Here is a 22,992-nt window from a genome sequence, read left to right as displayed (position 1 = left end):
GGACTAAAATGTTGTTTAAAGCGTTGCTGTTAATTCAGCAGTCGTACTTAATTTTCAGCCCTTGCCAGTATGGACCAAATATTGTCGTTTGTGACTACTCCTGCATATGGATTCAAACATATTTCATAAAGATTTCTGGGCGGATTTACCCTTTAAAGTGCCTCAACGGCGGATTAGCTTTTTGGGACGACAACAGTTCATGATCGACAAGTGCTTAAAATTAAACATTAATTCCTAACATGATTCCTCCTAGATTCCCTTTGCACACGGCTAACTGTTATCGTAAAAAAAATACAATATTGTTGCAATATTATTTCATTCCTAAACAATCATAGAAACATTTGTTATACTAATAGGATAAAATAGGTCAAAAGGCATATTTATTGACAGCAAGATCTTTAATTCAGGGATTCGATGATGACATCAAGGCAGAGGGAACACATCTGAAAAATGATGTAATGCAAAGGTAAATCACAAACAAAAGTGCAGATGAGGCAAATATTCAAATGACAGCATTCACAGTGATTTTATTCTTAAGACATTTGCAGTCCCTTAGAGATGGTGATCAAAATATGTGTGCTTCTTGTGAATCTAGCTGACTGTCTGTGTGAATGTTAGGGAAAAATATTCAGCAAACCTCACAGAATATATCAAAATCTCATTTCAACTGGGGTTACATTTATTCTCATCTAAGATTGGCCAACATAACATATAATGGTCTACATTATTTTAAAATAAGAGTATAAAAGGCCAGAGAGATGTTGAAGATGTGTGAGAAAATGAAAAGTAAAAGAATTTCATAAAATCCCCCAAGCAGCGGGGTACATTTAACAGCAGCTGCTGCCAGTCACAGAAGTTTCTGCACACAGTGGTGTGTATCATATTGCCAGAACACTCTAGCTTTTACAGTAATACACAGTACATTCATCCGAAAAAGACATTATATTTTCTTATGCAAGAGCAATAAATCAGGAATATTATGCCGAGACTAACATTTTTTTTTTATATTAAAAAGCCACAAAGACAACTTTTTTGGTCATGAACGATTGAGTGTAGCGTAACCTTGGGTAAATAGAATAACCATGTAAAAACAAAGCATAGTAATAATGATCAATTATTCTATGATATCAGTCTACTATAACCAATATTTGGCACATTTTTAGAGCCTAGACAGTGGTCCTTTTCGTATTTTAGGTTAAAAGAACATTTACAACAATTGCTATAATACATGAATTCTAACAATGCACAAAAGCCTAAAAGTGACATGAACGTATATTTTGTCACCGGAAATTAGTAACACTATTAAATAAGAATAACATTCAGTAAAATCAAGATTCGTTTTAAGAAATGTATATTCATATAAAATAAATCTCTTGCTTCTCTGGTTAATACAGGTCTCTCCATCTTTGACGAAGGCTGAATCGATCCAGTCACACTAATATCTGCAAGTAAAACAACAGAAAATTATGTATTTTTTCATAACTGTTCAGTCTGGTATGAAGAATATTTATAATATAAAAATGTTTTTTTTAATGATTTATATTAATTACACTACCATTCAAAATATTTTTTTGAAAGAAATGAACCCCTTTATCCGGCAAGGATACATTAAAATGATATAAAGAGACAGTAAAGTAATTCATAATGTCACAATTTTTTTATCTCCAATACTGTTCTTTTGAACTTTCTATTCATCAAAGAATCCTGAAAATCCACAAAATATTAAGCATTTTATAAAATATGCAAATACAAAACATTTGTTTGTAATATTTCAAAATATGACTATTTTTACTGTATTTCTGATCAAATAAATGTAGCCTTGGTGAGCATAAGCAACATAAGCAAAAAAATCTTACAACCCCACACTTTTAAACAGTAATGATATACTGAAAAGCTAAAATAATACATTTATATATTTTATACATTCAAAGAATTGAAAAGTTTTGTTTTAGACGAATATGCTGAAGACAATTAGCAGTTTCACTGGTTGTGGTATGTAAGACTTTTATTGAGAACCAGCAGAGGGCATTAAGTGACCCAACATTTTAATATTGGGTAGTTCATGAGAATTTGTCCTAAAATAGGACAATGCCAGTCTGTCTTTATCACACTAGTACAGAACAGTACAAATGTGTACATTCTGATAGTACAGACAGTATAGTGATGCAAGCTGTTTTAGAACACATCTCATACCTGTAGTAATTTGGTTTAAAGGGTCCATTCTTATTGAGGCCCATATATTTGGCCTGCTCATCTGACAGCTCGGTAAGATGGGCATCGAAATTGGGAAGGTGCAAGCTGGCCACGTATTCATCTGAAACACACATGATGCATATAACTGATGTATTTAAGTTGCCAGCAGTGGTGATTGGGTTCAGATACTGTAACTCTTACCCATCTTCTTGGGCAGCAGGTAGACATCCTGTTTGTAGCGACCTTCTGGTGCATTATACAGCTCTATTAGGGCCAAAGCCTAACATTAAATAAAGAACACAACAGCCAGCGATTAGAGATGTTAAATCAGGCATAATAATCACACAGCTGTGCAACAGCACTCAGAACCACTAACATAATTGGATTAAATGTCATCTGTACAGAGGGTACAAACTCTCTTCGGCTAAAACCCAAATGGTGAAGTTAAATTACCTGGGTTGTGGCTGTGATTGATAGCACAAATGAGGGGACTGTTGAGCAGCTCAGGTTCAAGAGCCGGCCCTGAAAAATAGCACACAAATGACTGAGATTTACTGTGCTCTACCAGGAGAACGCACAAAGGAAAGTGATTTATCATGCTGGGCACATTAGAAAAAAAAACGAGGCTTTGGTTAGGGTGCTATGGACCATAATCTTATGTCATGGTACAAATCACCATTTAGTAGGTTTTATTGAAATGTATGGATTTGATAGGGAAAAAATTATTTTGATAACAAATAACCAAGTGGCAACACCAATTTCACCAATAAATACTTACTTTCATTTGATTATTTACTTGGATGCAAACCAAAACATATGATTTATCATACACCTCAGTTCGAAAGTAGTGTTAAAAAGACGCTAATAAACTAATATTATTTTTAATTTAAAAAAAATACACACTACCGTTCAAAACTTTGGGGAACAGTACGATTTTTAAATGTTTTTGAAAGAAGTCTCTTATGGTAAACACGGCTGCATTCATTTGATAAAAAAGAAAGTTAAAAGCTGATATTACGGAATATTATTACAATTTAAATGAACTGTTTTCTATTTTAATATATTTTAAAATTTGTATTTATTCCTGTGATGGTAAAGCTGAATTTTCAGTCGTCAGTGTCACATGATACTCCAGAAATCATTGTAATATGATGATTAGATGCTCAAGTAACATTTCTTATTATTATCAATGTTGAAAACAGGTGTGTTGCTTAATATTTTTGTGGAAACCGTTACATTTTTCTAAAATTATTTGATGAATAGAAAGTTGAAATGAACAGTGTTTATTTAAAAAAAATTAAAAACCATTATAAATGTATTTGCTGTCACTTTTGATGAATTTAATGCATCCAAATAATTTATTTATTTAAAAAAACCTCACTCAACTGCACTCAAACCTTTAAATGGTAGTTTATAATGATGCATGAATTTGCTCTGTAAACGTGAAACAACTAAACTCTGCATTGTGTTGTACCTAACAGCACTCTTTAAAAAAAAAAAAACTTGCTTGTCCTGACTTAATTGGGACAAAACGTTTCTTTGTCACTCTCATGTATAAATAACGTAAAACTGTTCTAAACCTCAGACTGCCATGCAAATACATCTAGCGCAATATAAACAGTAGAGCCCATCCGTCACAGCACACATCCCTACAGGCACTCATTCATGATAAAAATGAGGAAGGAGGATAGACCTCAGCCAGTAAAATCACTCGTTTCCCATCAGGCCAGATGACGTGGTCGACCTGTGAGCGCACCCTCTCCCAGGTGAGCTCTGGAGTCCGCAGACTCGCCTGGAACAGAGAAAGAACAGACACACATCAGCGCACACAACTACCACTCGCTTTAACAGGCGGATAAAGCTACAAAGTCACATTGAAGTCAAGTCACATTTATTTATATAGCGCAGATTGTTTCAAAGCAGCTTTACAGAGATGACAGGAAAATAATCCAAAAAAGTTTGTTTCCAGAAGAAAATAGCGTCACAGTCCAGCTTAAGTAAGTTCAGTGATGTTTTTAAATTTTGTTTAAAAAAAAGTTATTAATTTACTTAATTTATGTATATATATATATAGCCGCTCTGGAGTAAACCGTGATGTCATCGTCCAGGTCAGTTCAGTTCTTGTATAATAGTGTCAGTGCAGGGAGATCAATATTATTGTTGAATATTAAATTAAATGTTAAATTTAAATGTCCCCAACTAAGCAAGCCAAGCCAATGGCAACAAAGGTGGAAAAAGGCAACGGTGCAAAGCTAAAACACACACACACATAAAGAGCAATCACTATGAACACAGTCAGCGGCTCAGCGCACTTCGCTTTTTTGTTGGAAACATGCCGCTAAGAGGCTTTCAGGTTGATTAACTGACCCTGCTGCTCATGGAACATCTACAGCTGTTGACATTAAATTCTTTCCCTGGACTACATTCACCAATAAAGTACACTACAGTAAGAGCAAATGGAGCCTCCTCATAAATAACTCAAAAATATTTTCAACAAAACAAATATAAACATGAGGGAAGGCGATACAAAGAACTCATGAGACTCACTCACCACATCAATCTCAGTGTTGGAATGGCCCATGTTACAAACAATACAGCCGTTCTTCATTCGATCCAAGTGCTCCCTGGTCACAACATTTTTGTTCCCTATAGAAACAAAAATTTCTTCAGGAATCTTCAAGAAACCCCAGTAGGCACTATTTGTTCAAACCAAATAAAATTTGTGAATTTACAGTGCAGCAGACGTGTTCCAGAAGTAAAAATCCCATTAATTTTCTCTTTAGGGTAAATTACTTTTAATAACTTACAAATCATCACTACTGTGAACTATGATGTTGTTAATTCATACTGTATGCTTCTGTTGAAGTCTCTAGCCCATACTGTTTCTTTACTTTTTATTTTTATAAAAAAAATATTAATAATAATTGTGTTTAACAGTGAGATTCTTGTTGGGAAAACTACATTACCCATGATTCTGCAAAGAAATCTCCACCAATCAGAGATTCACAACGATTCACACATGAAGCACTGAGAATGATATGAGTCAGTGTCCATACCCTCTCAAATATCCATATTTTGCAATGAACTTAAAATATATAGTGTCTATATACATGATCAGAATCTTTAAAATAAATAGTTTTATACTTAACCATCATTTTTAATTTACTAATATAAATTGCAGTGCTTCAAGGGATTGTAGTTCTTTTCCTCTTTTTGTTTGATTTGGGTTTTTTTTTTCTTCCTTCAAATCACAGTTTGTAATGTTGTGATTCACTTTTAACAAAGACTTTAAAAACCCTTATGGGAAAAATGAATGGGAAAAATACTTCCGTAAATAACACTGCTGAAAAAGTGGACAGACCCCATTGCACTCCATTAAGAAAAAATAACAAAATTTCAAATATGGAACCAAAAACAATTACACAAATATTTCCTTTTACATTTAAAATAATACATGTATTAATAAATAAACGTAAATTTAATACAAATCTGTGCCTTTGACTAGCAGAGATCACATAGTATAACTTATCTAAACCTCAACAACTCTCTACAATATTTTTACACAAATATATGATCTCTTGGAGCAAATATTATTTTTCCCAGACTACTTCAGAGTAGCCCAGAGATCAGCTGCAACTGTCAAAGGGCAAACCGTTTCACAGCAGCTCAATGCAAGGGCATTTGGGAGGATGTGTTTGTGCTGATAAGAGCTGCATGAAACAGAGGAAATGGATCTGGAAGCGATCCAGCTGTAACCAGACGTACCCGTGCAGGTGATAACCATGTCCATTTGGCGAACCACCTCATTCAGCTTCACCACTCTGAAGCCATCCATACTACGAGGGAGATAAAACAAAAACAGATCGAATTCAACTGGTATCTCAGATCTTTATACAGACAGTGAGGGAAAATGTGGTCAAATATTCTTGATAAATAAGCACTTCAGCTTGTTCACAGACTTCCTGTGTAAAGACTTCCTGTGGCGATGTGTTTGGCTAATATGGGGAGCTAATATTATTTGCAGAGTTTACAAAAGTTGTTTGGTACAAATGAAGCTGAAATAAAAAATGAAATATAAATATTAGATGAAAAATGTTAAACTAACATAACTTAAACTAAAATTGTATTTTAAAAAGAATCAATAAAAGTGTTGTAATGGTAACTAACTGAAATATAATAAGCTGAAGTACTGAAATTACTAAAACTAAAACACTAATAATAAATTAAAGCAAAATAGAAATATTAAAAACAAATAAAAATCACAAAAGCATATTACAAAATGACTAAAACCTAATGTAAATATAAAAATACCAATAAATAATATAGTATTATATAAATAATATTAAAAAATAACACTCCACTTGGGTTTCAATTTCATTTTAGCTTGTGTGTTTGTCTTACCAAGCTTGAAGAGCACAAATAGGGTCGATCTCTGTCACGCATACAATGGCTCCAAGCGCTTTCAATGCTGAACAACAACCCTTTCCCACCTACACCAGAATCAATACAAGAATGAAAATAAAACCCACAATCGGTTGTTTGTAATGCTTATAGTAAATAAAGTCTGGCAGTTAAGAGAAATTTAGAGATTCTTTTTTGCATTATTATGCAGATTATCTAGACTCCACTGTGGGGCATTTTACAAAAGCGCAGATGTTGACTGACCTCTCCATAACCACAAACCACCACCTGCTTCCCACCAAACATCACATCTGTCGTTCTCTTCAGACTAAGACGAAAGAGGAAGGCAACCATGATTATACTCTATGATAAGTTTTAGTCATGCTTAGTAAGGCGTCTGAGAAAGATGTGCTAAAAAAAATTACCCGTCCAAGATGGACTCCCTGCAGCAGTACAGATTATCAAACTTCTGCTTGGTGACAGAATCATTGACATTCATAGCGGGAACGCAAAGCTTGCCAGCTTTGGAGAGTTGGTACAGCCTAACAGAATGAACACAAAGAGACAAATTTGATTCAAACACAAATATGTTTCTATTAGGGCTGTCAATTAAATATTCAGATTCAGATTAATCTCATTATTCTGATCATATACAGATAAATAATAGAATAAAAAATATTGTGTAGTCATTGTGTTAGGTTATTTGTGTGGGAATATAAAATAATAAAATGTAAAAAATAAAATAAATGTAAATGTAAATAAAAATGTCCTACAGTCCTCCCTTACCGGTGTACACCTGTAACACTCTCCTCCACGATCCCACGTACTTTCTTAAAGACACTGGGATACTTCTTATACACCCAGTGGGTCAGATCGCCCCCATCATCTAGGATCTGTAAAAAATTAATAAAAATAAAATAAAAGTATGATGATTACTAGCCTGCAAACACAAAGGAATCATGATAATTGTTTTGAAGATTAAATAGTGATTTGGCAGCAAATAAAATGTAATAGACGCAGTGTGATTATTAGTGTAAATAGTGTTAGATGTGTTTTCATAAAGTGTAAAAAGCAACAGTTAGCATCTTTGTTACAAAAAGCAATGAAACTCATTCACACAAAGTGTAAATAGACATGATAATGCAGTTTTTTACAATGGGTAAATGCAGGGTGGAGTTACTGAAAATAATCTATCAGACAAGGTTGGTTATTTGCACTCAGTATAAACAGACACTGCCAATTAATCCCATTAATGGAATTCAAAATTCCATTAATTTTTATATCTCTAGATATTAAGCACAGAACATTATACCATATTTGCCTGCCAGCCTTCCATGTTGACACAACGATCGATGCACCACCAGAAGTCGTCTTCCGATTCACCTTTCCAGGCAAAAACTGAAACACCTATAAAGGGCACACAATAAATACATAGTGAGTCTAGAATATCAGGACACATTGGACCAGGTTGGAATTGATAGTTTAGAAAACAGTATAAGTTTAGAGGGTTATTTACCGCTCTCTGCCAAAGCTGCTGCCACTTCATTCTGAGTGGAGTAAATGTTACAGGCAGTCCAGCGACACTGAGCACCCAGTGCCACAAGTGTCTCAATCAGGACCTGAAAGAAAACAGTACAGCATATCAAACACATGGGAAAGCAAACAAGAGTAACAAAGGGTTTACTTACATTTATTTGTTCTGCGATATTTTCACACATAAGCAAATATACAGTACTGTGCAAAATCCTTAGTCACGCTAGTATATTCGCCCCAAAGAAATGGTTTTAAGCCGGTTATTTTATTTTTTCTGGTGAAAATACTGATGCACCTAAGACTTTTGCACAGTACTGTACTTTGAGCACTGTGGTTCTGATTTATTTATATGAAAATAAAAAAGTAATACAAAAGTATCTACATAGCGCAGCTGATTGGACGCTATGGCATCAGCACCCAATTAGCTTCCTGCTAAACATTCAAATACTTGGCACTGTTTGCTGTTATGAGTTTGCAGAGCGCTTTCAGAAACCCTCACCTTCCCCAGCTCCACCTGTATAGATCTGCTACGGAGGGTTATTTCGTTTATTTAATATATGCAGCAGCAGCATGGCTGTGAATGTATTGGCAGTAGCAAGTCTCCGTACTTGCTCTGCAGCAGCAGCAGCGTAACAGACCTACTCCATCAAGACCGAATGCATTAACATTGCCACTCTCTTTGAGAGTTGTCATGACAGAACTACGGTTACTTTTGCCCATTTGTTGATCATTCAGCTGGGTATTTTAATAGAGGCAATACTGCTACAGTGTTATTTTAGGATTATTTATATAATATTGTAGTACTATAAGTGCAGCAAACTTTAGGATTTATCCCAAAGAAAACTACAGAAAAATGTAGATATTTTTTTGTTAAAATCAAAGACAGAGGAAGAGTGTGTTTGAATTAGTGCGGCCTTGAGGAGAACCTACAGCAGTCTGTGCAGTGATGTGGGTACAGCCAACCACTTTAGCCCCGGCGAGGGGTTTCTCCCCCTGAGCTCGCTTCCGCAGGGAAATGAGTGCAGACATATCTGTGGATATGATTGAGACAACAGTTTGGGGATGAGACAACTTTATTAAGTAAGGTACAATTTAGAGTCTGAGACAGGTCAAACCTTTAAAGGAATAGTTCACCTACAAATTAAACTTGTAAGTATTTGCTCACACTCATGTTGTTCAAAATCTGTATAGTTTTCTATCATCTGTGGAACATATATACAAACACAATGAATGTGGATTGAAGCTTTTAAGCTTTCAAAAAGGACACAAAAGAATAATTAAAATGGTCTATATATGAATCATGCACTATATTCCAAGAAACATTGTGAAAGAAACCAAGAGAATTTTATTTATGGATCACTGAGTCAGTGAGTTGAGACATGTCTGTGTTTTTTCTGAAACAAAGCTATTTGTGTGGCTTTAGAAGTCTTAACGACATTCTAAATTTCTCCTTTTGTCTTGTACAGATGAAAAAAAAACAAATGATAGGCTTTCCATTTTTGAGCAAACTGTTCTTTTAAGTACTGTTTGTATGGACTGAGTTGCTGGCATTAAGATCTTGACCCAGTTATCCCTTTAAAAAAGATGAAATCAATTAAACGGAGTACAGTGACTCCTGACAGCAGCAGCTGTTACCAAACCTTGTTTACTTGACAGCACTTACACACCTACATTTGTGTTCAACCGGTGCAACAGATTTCCAGAGTCAAAAGTACTTAACTAAAACCCTTAACATTAGTTTACAAAATTTCGTGAGCTTAGAATTATACGGTTCTATCTCCACTTTTGGTCGAACTTGAGTTATGGCATAATCTTATCCATTAGGTGTTTATTAATGCCTGTGTGGTGTTACTTTTGTAAAAATAAATATTTTGTTAGTAGTTATTAATAAAATAAAAAGGTTCCATCTCACAAAACAGCAGGGATGTGAAAACTTTGATGCTCAATTTCTCAGAACTACCCTAAACGGAGATAGAACTGTACAAATTCTAAGCTCACGATTTGACAAAACATGACAAACTAGTTGAGAATCAATGCTGTAATGGTTATGTAAATCCATGTTGATATCACACAGCAACCTGACCCAGTATCAACCATAAAAGGTGAGTCTCCTAACCTTGTTCAGCGATCTCGATCTCCCGCCGACCAAACTCTGCCTGCTTGATGTTCTTGACACAGAAGTCGCTGCTGCCCTTTGAGTTGAGCTGGCTTTTCTCACGGGGAGACGTCTCATCATCCGAACTGTCTGTGTATGAGGCCGCTACAAAAGCATGGAGGCACATTTTAGTGGAGATAAACTCCAATGCATGCATTCAAGTGGGCTCTGCAGTCACAAACATGTAGGAATGTTTATCCCTCACTTTTGTTGGTATTACGAACGATTTAGGAATGTGAATTTGTCTGATCCAGAGCCAACGCTACCAAAAGTCTATAGTTCCCCCTTTAAGCTGGTCTGGGATTATATTAAACAACACACAAACTAGCATGAACAAGAAATAAGCAGTTTTGGGCCACTGTGATGTTTGTTGACATGCAGTTTCTGCAATAAACCTAAACCCATTAAAGTACTAAAAAGGTGTTAGACCTAAAATGTATACATTAGCATGCATTTAACGCTTCACGCCACATGGGGATGTTTGTGTTCTTCTGAACTACAAAACTGTATTGACTTGAGGGTGGATGAGGGTCAGACCTGAACTATAGCTGTCTGTAGAGGACTGAGAAATGGAGCGAGACAAGGAGCGACGGCCGGTCTTTGTAGGAAACTTGCTGAACTCCTGCTTTTCCTCTTGGTTGGCAAACTGAATCTGCTACAGTATGGAGTTATGGAAAAAGAAAGGATGGGGGAGAGATAGACACATGAACATGTGATTTCATTGTTTTTGGCTTTCTAGCAGTGTAGTTACTCAAAGTAAGACATATATAGCAGATGTTACTGTATATCATACTACATTTACCTTAATAATGCAAATAGCAATCTCTTTATATTTCATGTAGTTCAAATTTAATCAAACAAACTATAAAGATTTAACATTGAAATATAACTACTGAACATTAAATACACCAAAATAGTCCAAGGATCAGCACAGCTTCAAACATGTATAGTCTCTTAATTTAGCACAAAAGAGCCCTATCGCCGCTGTATTGAAATATTTTAAAATTACATAACAGATGTGGGAAACCAATGTCATCAGGGAATTTCAGTTATTTTAATGATGCAAAACTTTGTGCTTGCAGGCTGATGAACTGTGTACTGCTGTTTTCTATGTGTGTGCACTGTGTGATCTTGTTTTGTGGAGAATGCAGCTGAACCTGACTGTTAAATTATAGCTTGAGTGTAGTTTAAGCAGCAAGATGCTTTGAACAGTTCACAAGCAAACTGTAACTGTAGTGTTATTCTCTGCATTAAATACTACGAGTTAGCATTGAAACAAATGCAATTTTCTTTCCTATGTTGTTGTATTTCACCAAAAGTATGTAGTGTTTGCCCAGTCAGTGTTTTGTGTATGAATGCACCATGTAAGAAAACACACCTTGAAGGCTCCATAACATCATGTCTAATCATCTAGAACACATTCATGAGAACTTTTGAGAACAAGCAAATATTTAGTGACTACAATGGTTCCTGACAGTAAGTAACTGCCTCATAGGGTGAAAAAAGGGGGGAAATGGACATTTATAAATGAAGGTAAACCACTTTCCACAAACCACTGAACGATTCGCATAGGATTTTGGGATACCATGCCAGTTAAAGACAGAATTATGGACCAGATAAAGTTATCTCATTAGATAGACATGTAATGTGAATATATGAGCCTTGATGCTCCATATGTTAGGTAGAATTTTCATCCTATAAATAAAAAAATTTGAACAAAATCAGTAATATTTTGGGATAGTATTTTCCCAGAACAGATAGACAAAACAAATGAAAATACAAAAAAAAAAAATTCCCTTTTAGGAGTACATTAGCATATAAAATGAGCTCTAAGCTAACACAAGGATTAAAACTAACATTTTTACTTTTACATTTTTTAATGTTATTGTGCTATTAAAGTAAAGTAATAAGAGCTGAAAGTTAAAACCTTACACTGCACATAGGATGACAGAAACATTAATGTTATCATGAGGGGCAATATCTGAAATACCCAATGAAGACAGATCAGTGTTTCACATTACACTTCATGAAGGATGGGGAGGATCGGGGCGTCTGGGCTGGGTTTCATGGCAGACTATTAGATTAACACAATAATATGCAGGTAAATCACAGAAGCAGAGCTCTGGCTCTGACTGCTCCTTCTTTTGACCTGATTTATGTTTCTTTCATACGCATATTACACAGATATCTCATCTACAGACATGGATCACCAGCGGATCAGCTTCAGAGCATCAGCAGACCCAGATTTATCATGAAAAAATAAGCAGGAATATATGACTGTGCTTTAGCAAACAGAGCACTTTTAAAGTTTATACTTTTCATTGCAAAATGAGAGTCAGTAACAATCAAATGTAAAACTATTCTTGCAAAAGGTGTGTTGACATTTTACACAACATTTTTACAGTCTTTAGAGAAATGGCATGAATGTAATCCAATAATTTTTTATATTAACTTTATATTAAAGGGTTAGTTCACCCAAAAATGAAAATTATGTCATTAATGACTCACCCTCATGTCGCTCCAAGCCCGTAAGACCTCCGTTCATCTTCAGAACACAGTTTAAGATATTTTGGATTTAGTCCGAGAGCTTTCTGTCCCTCCATTGAAAATGTATGAACGGTATACTGTCCTTGTCCAGAAAGGAAATAAAGACATCATCAAAGTAGTCCATGTGACATCAGGGGGTTAGTTAGAATGTTTTGAAGCATCGGAAATACATTTTGGTCCAAAAATAACAAAAACTACGACTTTATTCAGCATTGTATTGTCTTCCGGTTCTGTTGGGGATCCGCGTTCACGAGACGTAAGACGCTGCTGACATGTATCTGGTGCGTCCGTGTATTCAGGTTCAAATAAATATGGATGGGCAAAAAAATGCAAGTCTTCCTCTGTGTGGAAATCCTTAGACATGTTTGTGAAGATTGTTTTGTTTCCAGCGTGCGTCTCCCTCAGACTGTAAACGAAGCTCGGACGCACCAGACACACGTCAGCAGCGTCTTACGTCATCAGCGTCACTGCGGACTCGTGAACGCGGATCCACAACAGAACCGGAAGACAATACAATGCTGAATAAAGTCCTAGCTTTTGTTATTTTTGGACCAAAATGTATTTCCTTTGCTTCAAAACATTCTAACTAACCCCCTGATGTCACATGGACTACTTTGATGTCTTTATTTCCTTTCTGGACAAGGACAGTATACCGTTCATACATTTTCAATGGAGGGACAGAAAGCTCTCGGACTAAATCTAAAATATCTTAAACTGTGTTCTGAAGATGAACGGAGGTCTTACGGGCTTGGGGCGACATGAGGGTGAGTCATTAATGACATCATTTTCATTTTTGGGTGAACTAACCCTTTAACAACAAAAAATGCGGCGAAACATTTTACACAATTAATTTTAGAAAAAGTTACTGACAAAACCTTTTTTTATGTTGATATCTATAATAATATGTCTTTAACCAATTTAAGTCTTACAAATGTAGTATCTTGTAAGCTGTGTGTGTTCGAGTCACTAAAACAAACCGATTCATTACAGTCATTTGTTTGTATCGAGCTGTGCAATTCACGCTGTACGTTTATTTTACACCAAAAAGAACCGACTCATAAATTTTATTCATTAATTTGTTTGGTGATCGGACTACACTGGTTGCACTGAAACTTTCTGGCTGCATCCGAAAACACTTACTTTTTAATTACTAATTACTTCGCAACCATTAAAATAGAATATAGTATGAATGTGTGTAGTATAAATGTAATTCGGACGTACATTTATCAGGTTGTCATTTTCATGTGAACTACAGCGTCAGTTGCATTGATTCACATGCTGTTCACAAATCATCTGCCATGAGCTCATGGGATAGTAAAGTGTCCAGAGTGTGAGTGCTCTTTTCACAGTAGGTAAATATGTATAGTGACTCTAATAAGTGACATCTATCTGAACTTATGTGTGTTTGTGTGCGGTTAGAAGCAGGCAAATAATCCGAGCACCTAATATATTTACTGTCCAAGCACACCACAGACAGATAGAGAGGGCAGCACATCTTATCTGTGTTGTATTTAAAAACATGAGATTTCGTATAATGCATCTGAAAGGACTACATCCTTTAAAAATGCTGGGTTATTTTTTTAACCCAAATGCTCAGTTCAGCCTGTAAGTTAATTTTATTGGGTTATTTGTAATATTGCAGAGTAGTTTTTCTGTAACTCAGCTGCTGGCTCATTTTTACTGTCAATACAAATGATAAACCCCTCACATACCTAGCCAGCGCTGGGTCAATGTAACCCAATGTTGGGTAGTCTGTACTAAACCAGTTAAAACTGGATAAATTTGTCCCAAAGGTAATTTTGTATTCTTTTCTGAGAGAACAAATGAAAGAACAAAATTAAGATTTGTATTACATTGTGTTCCTATCATATTACTACTGTACAGACAGAACAAAGTCTGTTGTCTCACATTCTACCTATTTTGTTAACATGCGGCTACATCGCAGCTAACGTCTGCTTGGAACACTGGCCTTCTACAAACTCAGCATACGCCGAATCTACACTCAAAGCGGACAACATTTCAGCTCCAACCAAAAGAATGTGCAACCAGGACTGAAACATGACCCAACATCACTGTCATATGTAGTATGACACTAGCATCGGGCTGTGGTCACACTATGCGTTTTACTGGTTGAAACTTGAATGTCTGAGGAGATGGCACAAGGTAAAGCTGTTTTTGATGTAACTTTTCAAACATGAATATATAAGATTTTCATTTAATGAATTGGAACACTGATACCAATTCATTAAGATTGGAAACACTGATGCCAGTTTTCTTTCCACAGATTCCCATTGGCTGTTCTTGCTGCTCCTGTCACACCCTAAAACGTTTACTAAATGTTTTTTTGAGTATTTCATGATTGTAAGAGATTGGTTTGCAATTGAATAAAAAAGTATTGTATATGAACTGTTCCTTTCCTATGTTATTTTTATTATTTACAATGAAAAATATTAGGCTGACTGACCCAGCTCTATGTGAAAAAACAAACCCAGCAAATGGGTAAATGTATAAAACCCAGCATTACCCAGTATTGGGTTGCCAAATAACTCAGAAAAGGTTGGTTTTGACCCAGCATTTTTTGAGATTAGGAAAGGGTTCTGGATAGTTCAATAGTACTCGTGAATCTGATACTTTTTCCAAAGAAAAACAACAAATCCTTCAACCTTACAAAACACAGCTGCCATCACAATTCCTACTGTGAACTATTGACAATATGGAGACCAAGATGAACGTTTTATTGCTTAGAAGGTGCTCTGTAAAAAACATTTTATTTCAAAGTATAATATTTGGGGTCGGTACGATTTTTTCATGTATTTGAAAGAAGTCTTTTCTGCTGACCAAGGCTTAAATTATTTGACTAAAATACAGTAAAATTGTGAAATATCATTACAATTTAAACTGTTTAATATTTTAATATATTTCAAAATGTAACTTATTCCTGTGATGGCAAAGCTAAATTTTCAGCATTACTCCAGTCACCAGTGTCACATGATCCTCCAGAAATCATTCTAATATGCTGACTGATGCTCAAGAAATATTTCCTATCATTATCAATGTTGAAAACAGTTGTACTGCTTAACATTTTTGTGGAAACTGTGATACTTTTTTTTTTTCAGGATTCTTTGATTAATTGAAATTTAAAAAACTAAAATATAAATCTTTATTTTGTCTTTAAAATGTTTTATGGTCATTTTTTATTCATTTAACGCATCTTTGAGGAATAAGAATATATATATATATATATATATATATATATATATATATATATATATATATATATATATATATATATTCTACTGAGATCTTGAAGAGATTTTCCTAAAACTGCTCCATACTGCACGACTTCAGATTTCAGTTTGATATGCAGTGACCCACTACACAGTTTCACTTTACTCAAAACAATCAGCAATCTACTTTCCAATCCCAGAAAATTTTCAGTTTCCCCTGCAGCATTGCTTTAACACCATCACAAATAGGTTTATCTGTTATCTAATATGTGATTTGCCAAACAGCATCCAAATCCTGAGTTTAGGTGTGTTTGGACACAAAACTGGGGGACATGCCAGTGAAGTTGACACAACACACAGCTGATATTTCAAGGAAATTGGAGTGATAATAAAAATGCCATTGCAAGGCTGTATTGTGGCCCAAAGGCAGAGCTTTGAACTGAAAGAACTTGAAATAACTGGACAGTTATGATCAGAGAAGAGATGAGTATTATTCTTCAGGTGAACGAGAGACAAAGAGAAAGCTATGAACCCTGATGAAGCCTCATAAGCATTAACATTACTTTGAGGTCATTTCACTGATTACACTGTCAGCTAAATTATTAAATTGTACTATATTATTTTTTTAACATGGTGGCAATGTGCTGTAATTATCCAGAGGGCTGTGGATTATGTTAAATCAGACTTTAACTGCCCTAGCCAGTGTTACGTAGCGGTATAGTCAAATGTAAGTGTCAAAAGACAGTTCAATTGACAACACATGATTGTGGCATAAGTAAATATCCCTGTTTGATACAGGTCAGTCAGACGTATAACTTCACCTTCATATTCTGAGTAATAATTGCTTACATCTATTTTAGTCCATGGAAAACAGATCTCAAATCTTGCTACTCAGAGAAGAACTTAGAAGAACTTCATATATCTAAAATGATAAATTACCTCATTCAGTGACACATTGAGCAAAGGTGAGTGCGACATATCAATAAACTCTACAGGGGCAAATTTAAAAAAAAATTATGTGTGATTTATATACACACACGCACATACAAATCTAAAAATGACAACACATAGGAAATAAATAATATTTGTCTCTTTTTTAAACTAGTTTTCCTCCCAAAAATGTATTAATATATTGATATATTTTACAAACCACAGACGGTCACCAAGCAAAATTCAATCTCGTTTTGCTGTGTCCCGCTGTAGAGGATGGAAGAGAGAGTAATGAGGCACTTACCCTGGGAAAGTCATAGCCGTGGTTCATGGTCCCTGTCTGTGCCGGCTGCCTCTGGCCTGTGTGCCTGTGTATTGTTAAAACTGGTGTTTCACCAATGTAGTTTTACACACGGGCGGGTGCAGGGGGAAGAGTTCTGTGTGGAGTTCTTACAGCGGACATGAGGGTATGGGAGGTGACAAGGGAACAAATAAATCAACCACTCACAAACCCGGCCAGCCTACTTTTGCTCTCTCTCTTTCTATAATCTATTGCAACCACTGTAAGGGCCGTCAGCACGTCTGTTTGTGGTGACTGAATGCTTTAGGATTACTAAAGGAAGGGTGTATTTGTTGCCCCAGAGTGTTTTAATCCAACTGGTTCTCTCAGTGCCGTCAGAAACAGACTCAGACTCTCCAGCAGAGTTTATTCAGGGCGGCTAATAAAACAGGGATCTGGAGGGAATTAAACCATGTTTCTACAAACCCCTAAAGCATCCACTATAGGTCACGTCGGTCAACTCTATTCCGAGATCTGACTAAAAATAGAAGAAAAAAGAAATCCATCCATTTCATTGACTGTTCTGCTTAACAGCTCACAATGATCCATCCTGGTCGAAACAAACAGGCAGTACTAGGCCAAGCCTTAAGCAGACACCGTTGAGCCGGTTACCGTGACTCTGCCAATACGTGCTGTACCTGCCTAAAGTTACCAACCTGGCTTTCAGCCCCAGGCTCTAATCCCAGGCCGAGGTCACGCAGTGTACACTCCACTCCGCATGATTGTCAACTAAAACAAAGAACTCTACAGCACTACACATTCTATATTGGTTTATTGATTCAATGGTACAAAAAAGTAGGGCTGTCAATTGATTTAAAATTTTTTAACTGAATTAGTTAGTTACATATATGCCGATTAAATAATGAAATTAAACACAATTTATTGTATATATCAATATTAGCCCCCAATAAAGATAATTCAAAGAAATTACATTACTGTGGAAGATTAAAAAAATTAAAGACATTTTAAAAGTGGCTTTAAAAGTCAATTAAGGCCCCATCCACACTACTACGTTTTAGTTTAGAAACGCAGACCTTTTGCTACGTTTGCACCTCCCGTCCACACTAAAACGGCAAAAACGAAGACCTTAAACGGATTAGTTTAGAAACGCTGCCGACCCCGTTTTGCGTTTTGAATCTCCGGAGGGCGTTTTAGTGTAGACGGGTCAAAAAGGAGGACTCTAGAAACGATGACGCAGAGGCTCACGCTCGGCTCTCTGATTGGATGTCATACAATGGAAGAAAACGCACAACAACAGCCTGGACTACCAGTTACGTTAGTGCAAGTAAATTCTGCATTTCACAATGCTATAACTGCCTACATGCGCCGGAGGCAAGCTATTATTCCAGCGATCTGTGACAGTTCCCGTGTGCAGCGGCGGTACATGGAGTGTAGGTTTTGGGTTAAGCCGGGAAGAACCAGCGCATGGTGGGATAATTTTATCAATGAAGTTGTAGTTCCTGAAGAATGGTGCGAAAACTTTTGAATGTCCAGATCGGCACTTATCAACCTCAGCGAAATCTGAGGAATAGTCAATCTGATTCCTGTTTACACCGGCACGCTCATGCCCAGTGTAGGTGAATGGTGACGTGATCCGCGTTTTCAGTCGTTTTAATGTGGACGGAGATCAGTTATACGCAGCTAAAACGCTGGTGTGGACAGAGATCGTATTCATTTTAATTCTCCGTTTCTAAACTAAAACGAAGTAGTGTGGATGAGGCCTTAGTGTTTTATTTCACTACCATTAATCATAAGCCCATCACTGGCCTACAGTCTACATTGATCCAGAACACAGTCCTGTAGCCTATAGACCTTATGCACCAGAGAAACAAGAGCGCCGCCATCTTTAGAATATTGTCTTTGAACTTCCGTTTTTGCAGTCGCTCTTTATATTTCTATGGCATTGTTGTCCAGGAGTAATTAGCTTTTGAAGTGAATTTACTTAATGTAGAGTTAACTAAAGTTATCATGAGGATTTTAATGTTTAAAGCAGATGTCTTAACAAATGTCAGTAGACAGGGAAGATTTTAAAACGAGCCGTTCATTTATAAATACGCAATGAAAATACAGACCGGAAGACAAAAGACAACCAGTGCAGCGCTGAAAAGGGGCGTGGCTACATAAGGTCTATATAATATACCAGCTGAATTTTCAGCATCATTACTCCAGTCTTTAGTGTCACATGATCCTTCAGAATTCATTTTCTTATCCTGATTTGGTTCTCAATAAACATTTCTTATTTAGATATATTATTGACAGATATTATTCTTAATCATTAATGAATCATGAAAAAATATATCATGGCTTACAGAACTACAGAAATATTGCAGCAAAACCGTTTTCAACATTAATAATAATTGCCTTATTACCAATGTTGAAAACAGTCTAATATTTTTGGGGAACCTGATTTTTTCTTGATTTTTTTCAGGATTTTTGATGAATGTTATGTTCAAAAGAACAGCAGTTATTTTAAATATAATCTTTTCGTAAAAAAAATATAAAAGTATTTACCGTCGCTCAGGAATTGATTGGATCGTTGTGGACTTGCTAGTGCATATGAGTGAAAGGTTGCCCTGCCTGGATATCAATTGTAATAAATACTGCAATATTCCATAAAAATAGGAATTTTGATTGTATGGTGACTTTAAAAGGATTTGGCTGAGAATGTGAAACTAACAGGATTTGGCTGAGAATGTGAAACTTCTGAAACTCCCAGTCAAAAAACGATCATTCTGCACAAACCACTTGAGTGAATGAGATAATTGGGCTCTGAAGTGCCGATGGTCTAATGTTAATAAATGAAACGCGATCTAAGCTCTCTCAGGTGACTGCAAAGGGGAAAGAGACCCTAATGGCAGCTCAAGCACTGAAGCAGTAACACCGGTCTAAACCCTCAATGCATCTATTCAGCAGAACTGGACGTGCAACCAATAGCTTCCCTGAAAAATACCTGAAATTTGATCTAATCTTCAAAAGGATGTGCATTAAGTATAACAAGCAAGGAATCAGTAAGGAAACAAAAAGCGTCAATTTTCGTTATGATGAATTGACTATAAAAAAAGTATTGTGTGTCAAAGTAGAATAGGAATAGATCTATTCAAAGAGACGAAGAAACTAAACTCTCCATATTGTACTAAATCCGGATGATGGGCTGAATGTATGTTTGAAGAGAAAACACAGAGAACAATCACAAGGAGGAGACCCCAAGGTCAATGCTGGGCTCTCAGCAGGTAGGGTCAAATCACGGCCCCATGCCAAGACTCAGTCCGAGAAACAGGAGAAAATGTTCCTGAGCGGCTCAACAGACGTGTCATATTTCTCGGGTCAGTGCAACTTTCTTTCACAATGTTATCAGAGCCTTCTGCTCACAGAGGGACAAAGCTAGAGGAGGTACGGAGAGAGAAACTTTCTCACACCCTCACACTGTGAGGAGAAAAGGATACAATTACACAAAAAAACTGTGATTACTAGGGGAAAGCATTGCCAGTACATATAAATGAGGAAATACACAAGATCTGAGGGTAAAAAAGAAAAATTGATCCTATATTCAAACCATTGAGCACTTCTCGAAAGAGACTTCAGCTGTTACAATGTAATTTGTGCGCTAAAAGCCAAGCATATAACGTACATAATAAACCAGCAAATATCTGTCCCTTCTGGGTGAACGGGATGTCACCAAGAACAAAACATGTTCCTGGATCAACATCTTTGTTCATCCTGAAACAACATTCCAATCAACCAATCAGATTTGAGGGACAAGTTTACAGTTTATGTCAATTTTGCTTACAACAAGGGTTAGGTACTTCTACATCAGTGTTATTCACCCATCATTATCCTCTGATTTTATGGATGACTTATGGGTAGTGTTAGAGATATGATGACCCTACATTTATTATATAAATACAAAGAAATGAGAGATCTGCTGGTGTTGGAGTCCACCGTTGAAGTTGTAAATAAAACAATGATTTATCTGAGGTTCAGTAATATTTTAATATTCTACTTAGAAATGTCATGTTTAATTCAATGTGTTAATTCATTTGTAATTTTGTGAAATTTACTAGCAATTTCTGATTAAAAATGGTTTCAACCATTTTTTTTAAGAGTGCAAAATGTTGCTGTTGAAAGATTTAGATCTTCTGAACACTTCATTATTTATTTGTAAAATAATGCATACACACTAATAAGCCCAAATTCAGATTTTTGAAATCTTAAATAGTGAATGTGAACGTCAGCACGGAATTTTGTGCTGCGTGTAATGCAGATGAAGAGAATAAGCAGAACAGCCTGTGGCTCTGTTGTATAACAGCTGACAACTCGATGAGCGAGTGGTCAGAGTAGTGCGCCTCTTTTACCACCCACTCACAACACACACACTTCACAGGGTCACATTTACACAATCTGTTGTGTCATCTTTCTTGCAGACTAAATGATCTATCCATCTATCTATCTATATCTATCTATCTACTGCATCTTTTAAAATATATTTATCCACTTATGATAGACAGATTTTGTAAACTGCGTTGGATAAAGGTCAGTTACTCTGACAGATGTGAGAGTTGGACCAGCGCAGGGAAATTTACTGGATGCTGTGAAAGAACTAAAGAAATAAACTAGAAATATGCGTCACGTGATTCTAATAGGCTCCAGCACACACCTCAGTTCAACTCTAGCCAGGGATAATCTTTCCTAATGATCCCAGGAAAACTCAATGTCCGAAACTCAAGCGCGATGTTTTCAGAACGCACATGTGTGTTTAGCCCGAAAAGACACGTCCCTCTTACCTTTTTCATAGATTTGTGGGTCGGGACCGCAGTGAATGCGGCGGAAAGCTCGCCGACGTTCATGTTCACGTCGCTGTTCTTCGTGGCTGTCATCGCGGAGTATTTCTCAGCAACGTTTTCGCTCTCTTTAAACTCTTTGCTGGCCTGTTTCACCTCCAGCTTCGCATCCCCGGCACAGTCTGTCATGGCAATCTAAATCTACGTTGTTTGCGAGCCGCTGCCGGTGGTTTTACGCGATAGTCCTTCAGCTCTGTTACTGTAACCTTTCGATTCGTCCTTTATGTCGCTTAAACGCTTCAAAAGCCCCGACTGTCTCAAAAGCGGAAGGGATGATTGCGCAAAAACGTCTAAAGTAGAGGAATAAACTGTCGAATGAGGAGAGAGAACGGATGCGGACGCAAGTTTATAAGAATGTAATTTCACTCCACGCCGCAGTGGACCACAGATTATTATATTTGACTGTCCGGTTGACGGCTATAGCAGCATCAGCGGTGGGCGGGGCGTAAAGGCGAGCACCTGCACGCATAGGAAGTTGCACGAGAACCGTGTCTTAACGGTGTAGGCTAATGTGTCGCTTTTCCAATAGGCCTACCTATTTTAATCAGTTCTTGTCGAAAATGCGAATATAACATTATTAATATAAATTGAATATATTTTGAAAACGTATTTCTCTCAAAACTAAGGCTACTCAAAAGGATAACTGTAAACAAATGCGTATAACTGACCTGGAAAAAACGCTATGGGATTTAAATAGACAGTTGACACACACACAAAAAAAATCTTATCATATAGGCCTACTCACTGTCATGTTGTTCCAAACCTGTATAACTTTCTATTTTTTGTGAGACACAAAATGTTGTGAAAGTGAATTGTGAATGAAGCTGT

At 36.4% G+C, this 22,992-nt stretch overlaps 1 protein-coding gene across 4 annotated transcripts; it reads right to left on the bottom strand.

Annotated features, from left to right (window-relative positions):
• Window positions 1-379: 379 nt before the first annotated feature.
• On the bottom strand, window positions 380-22,631 carry ahcyl1 (adenosylhomocysteinase-like 1). 4 transcript variants are annotated; one of them, XM_077223508.1, is made up of 17 exons: window positions 22,108-22,631; window positions 10,820-10,937; window positions 10,244-10,387; window positions 9,058-9,158; window positions 8,111-8,213; window positions 7,907-8,001; window positions 7,381-7,487; window positions 7,020-7,136; window positions 6,859-6,922; window positions 6,595-6,683; window positions 5,959-6,029; window positions 4,745-4,839; window positions 3,887-3,985; window positions 2,647-2,715; window positions 2,395-2,473; window positions 2,194-2,314; window positions 380-1,442 (listed from the first exon to the last, which is right to left on the bottom strand). In XM_077223508.1, the coding sequence occupies exons 1-17, from the start codon at window positions 22,291-22,293 to the stop codon at window positions 1,436-1,438; spliced, it is 1,665 nt and encodes a 554-aa protein (XP_077079623.1). In that variant the 5' UTR covers window positions 22,294-22,631; the 3' UTR covers window positions 380-1,435. The 4 variants fall into 4 exon arrangements, with proteins under 4 accessions (XP_077079623.1, XP_077079624.1, XP_077079625.1 ...); XM_077223509.1 differs by having other exon boundaries at window positions 10,820-10,934; window positions 22,108-22,594; XM_077223510.1 differs by lacking the exon at window positions 22,108-22,631 and adding an exon at window positions 17,291-17,430.
• Between the last annotated feature and the right edge of the window lie 361 nt (window positions 22,632-22,992).

Source organism: Siphateles boraxobius, unplaced genomic scaffold, assembly GCF_051911475.1.
Source record: "Siphateles boraxobius isolate OS27281-9 unplaced genomic scaffold, OSU_SipBor_1 9, whole genome shotgun sequence".
Taxonomy (NCBI): Eukaryota; Metazoa; Chordata; class Actinopteri; order Cypriniformes; family Leuciscidae; genus Siphateles; species Siphateles boraxobius.
Note: the sequence above shows the minus strand (reverse complement) of the source record. Positions and strands in the feature narration are given on the sequence as shown.

Bases quoted from the DNA above. Each gene is read 5' to 3' on its own strand.
- ahcyl1 (XM_077223508.1), bottom strand. From the start codon at position 22,293: ATGACAGACTGTGCCGGGGATGCGAAGCTGGAGGTGAAACAGGCCAGC. The intron at 6,923-7,019 runs GTAATTTTTTTT...CTTTCGTCTTAG, and splicing joins AGGGAGTCCATCTTGGACGG to TCTGAAGAGAACGACAGATG. The intron at 2,315-2,394 runs GTAAGAGTTACA...TGTGTGTTTCAG, and splicing joins CCTGCTGCCCAAGAAGATGG to ATGAATACGTGGCCAGCTTG.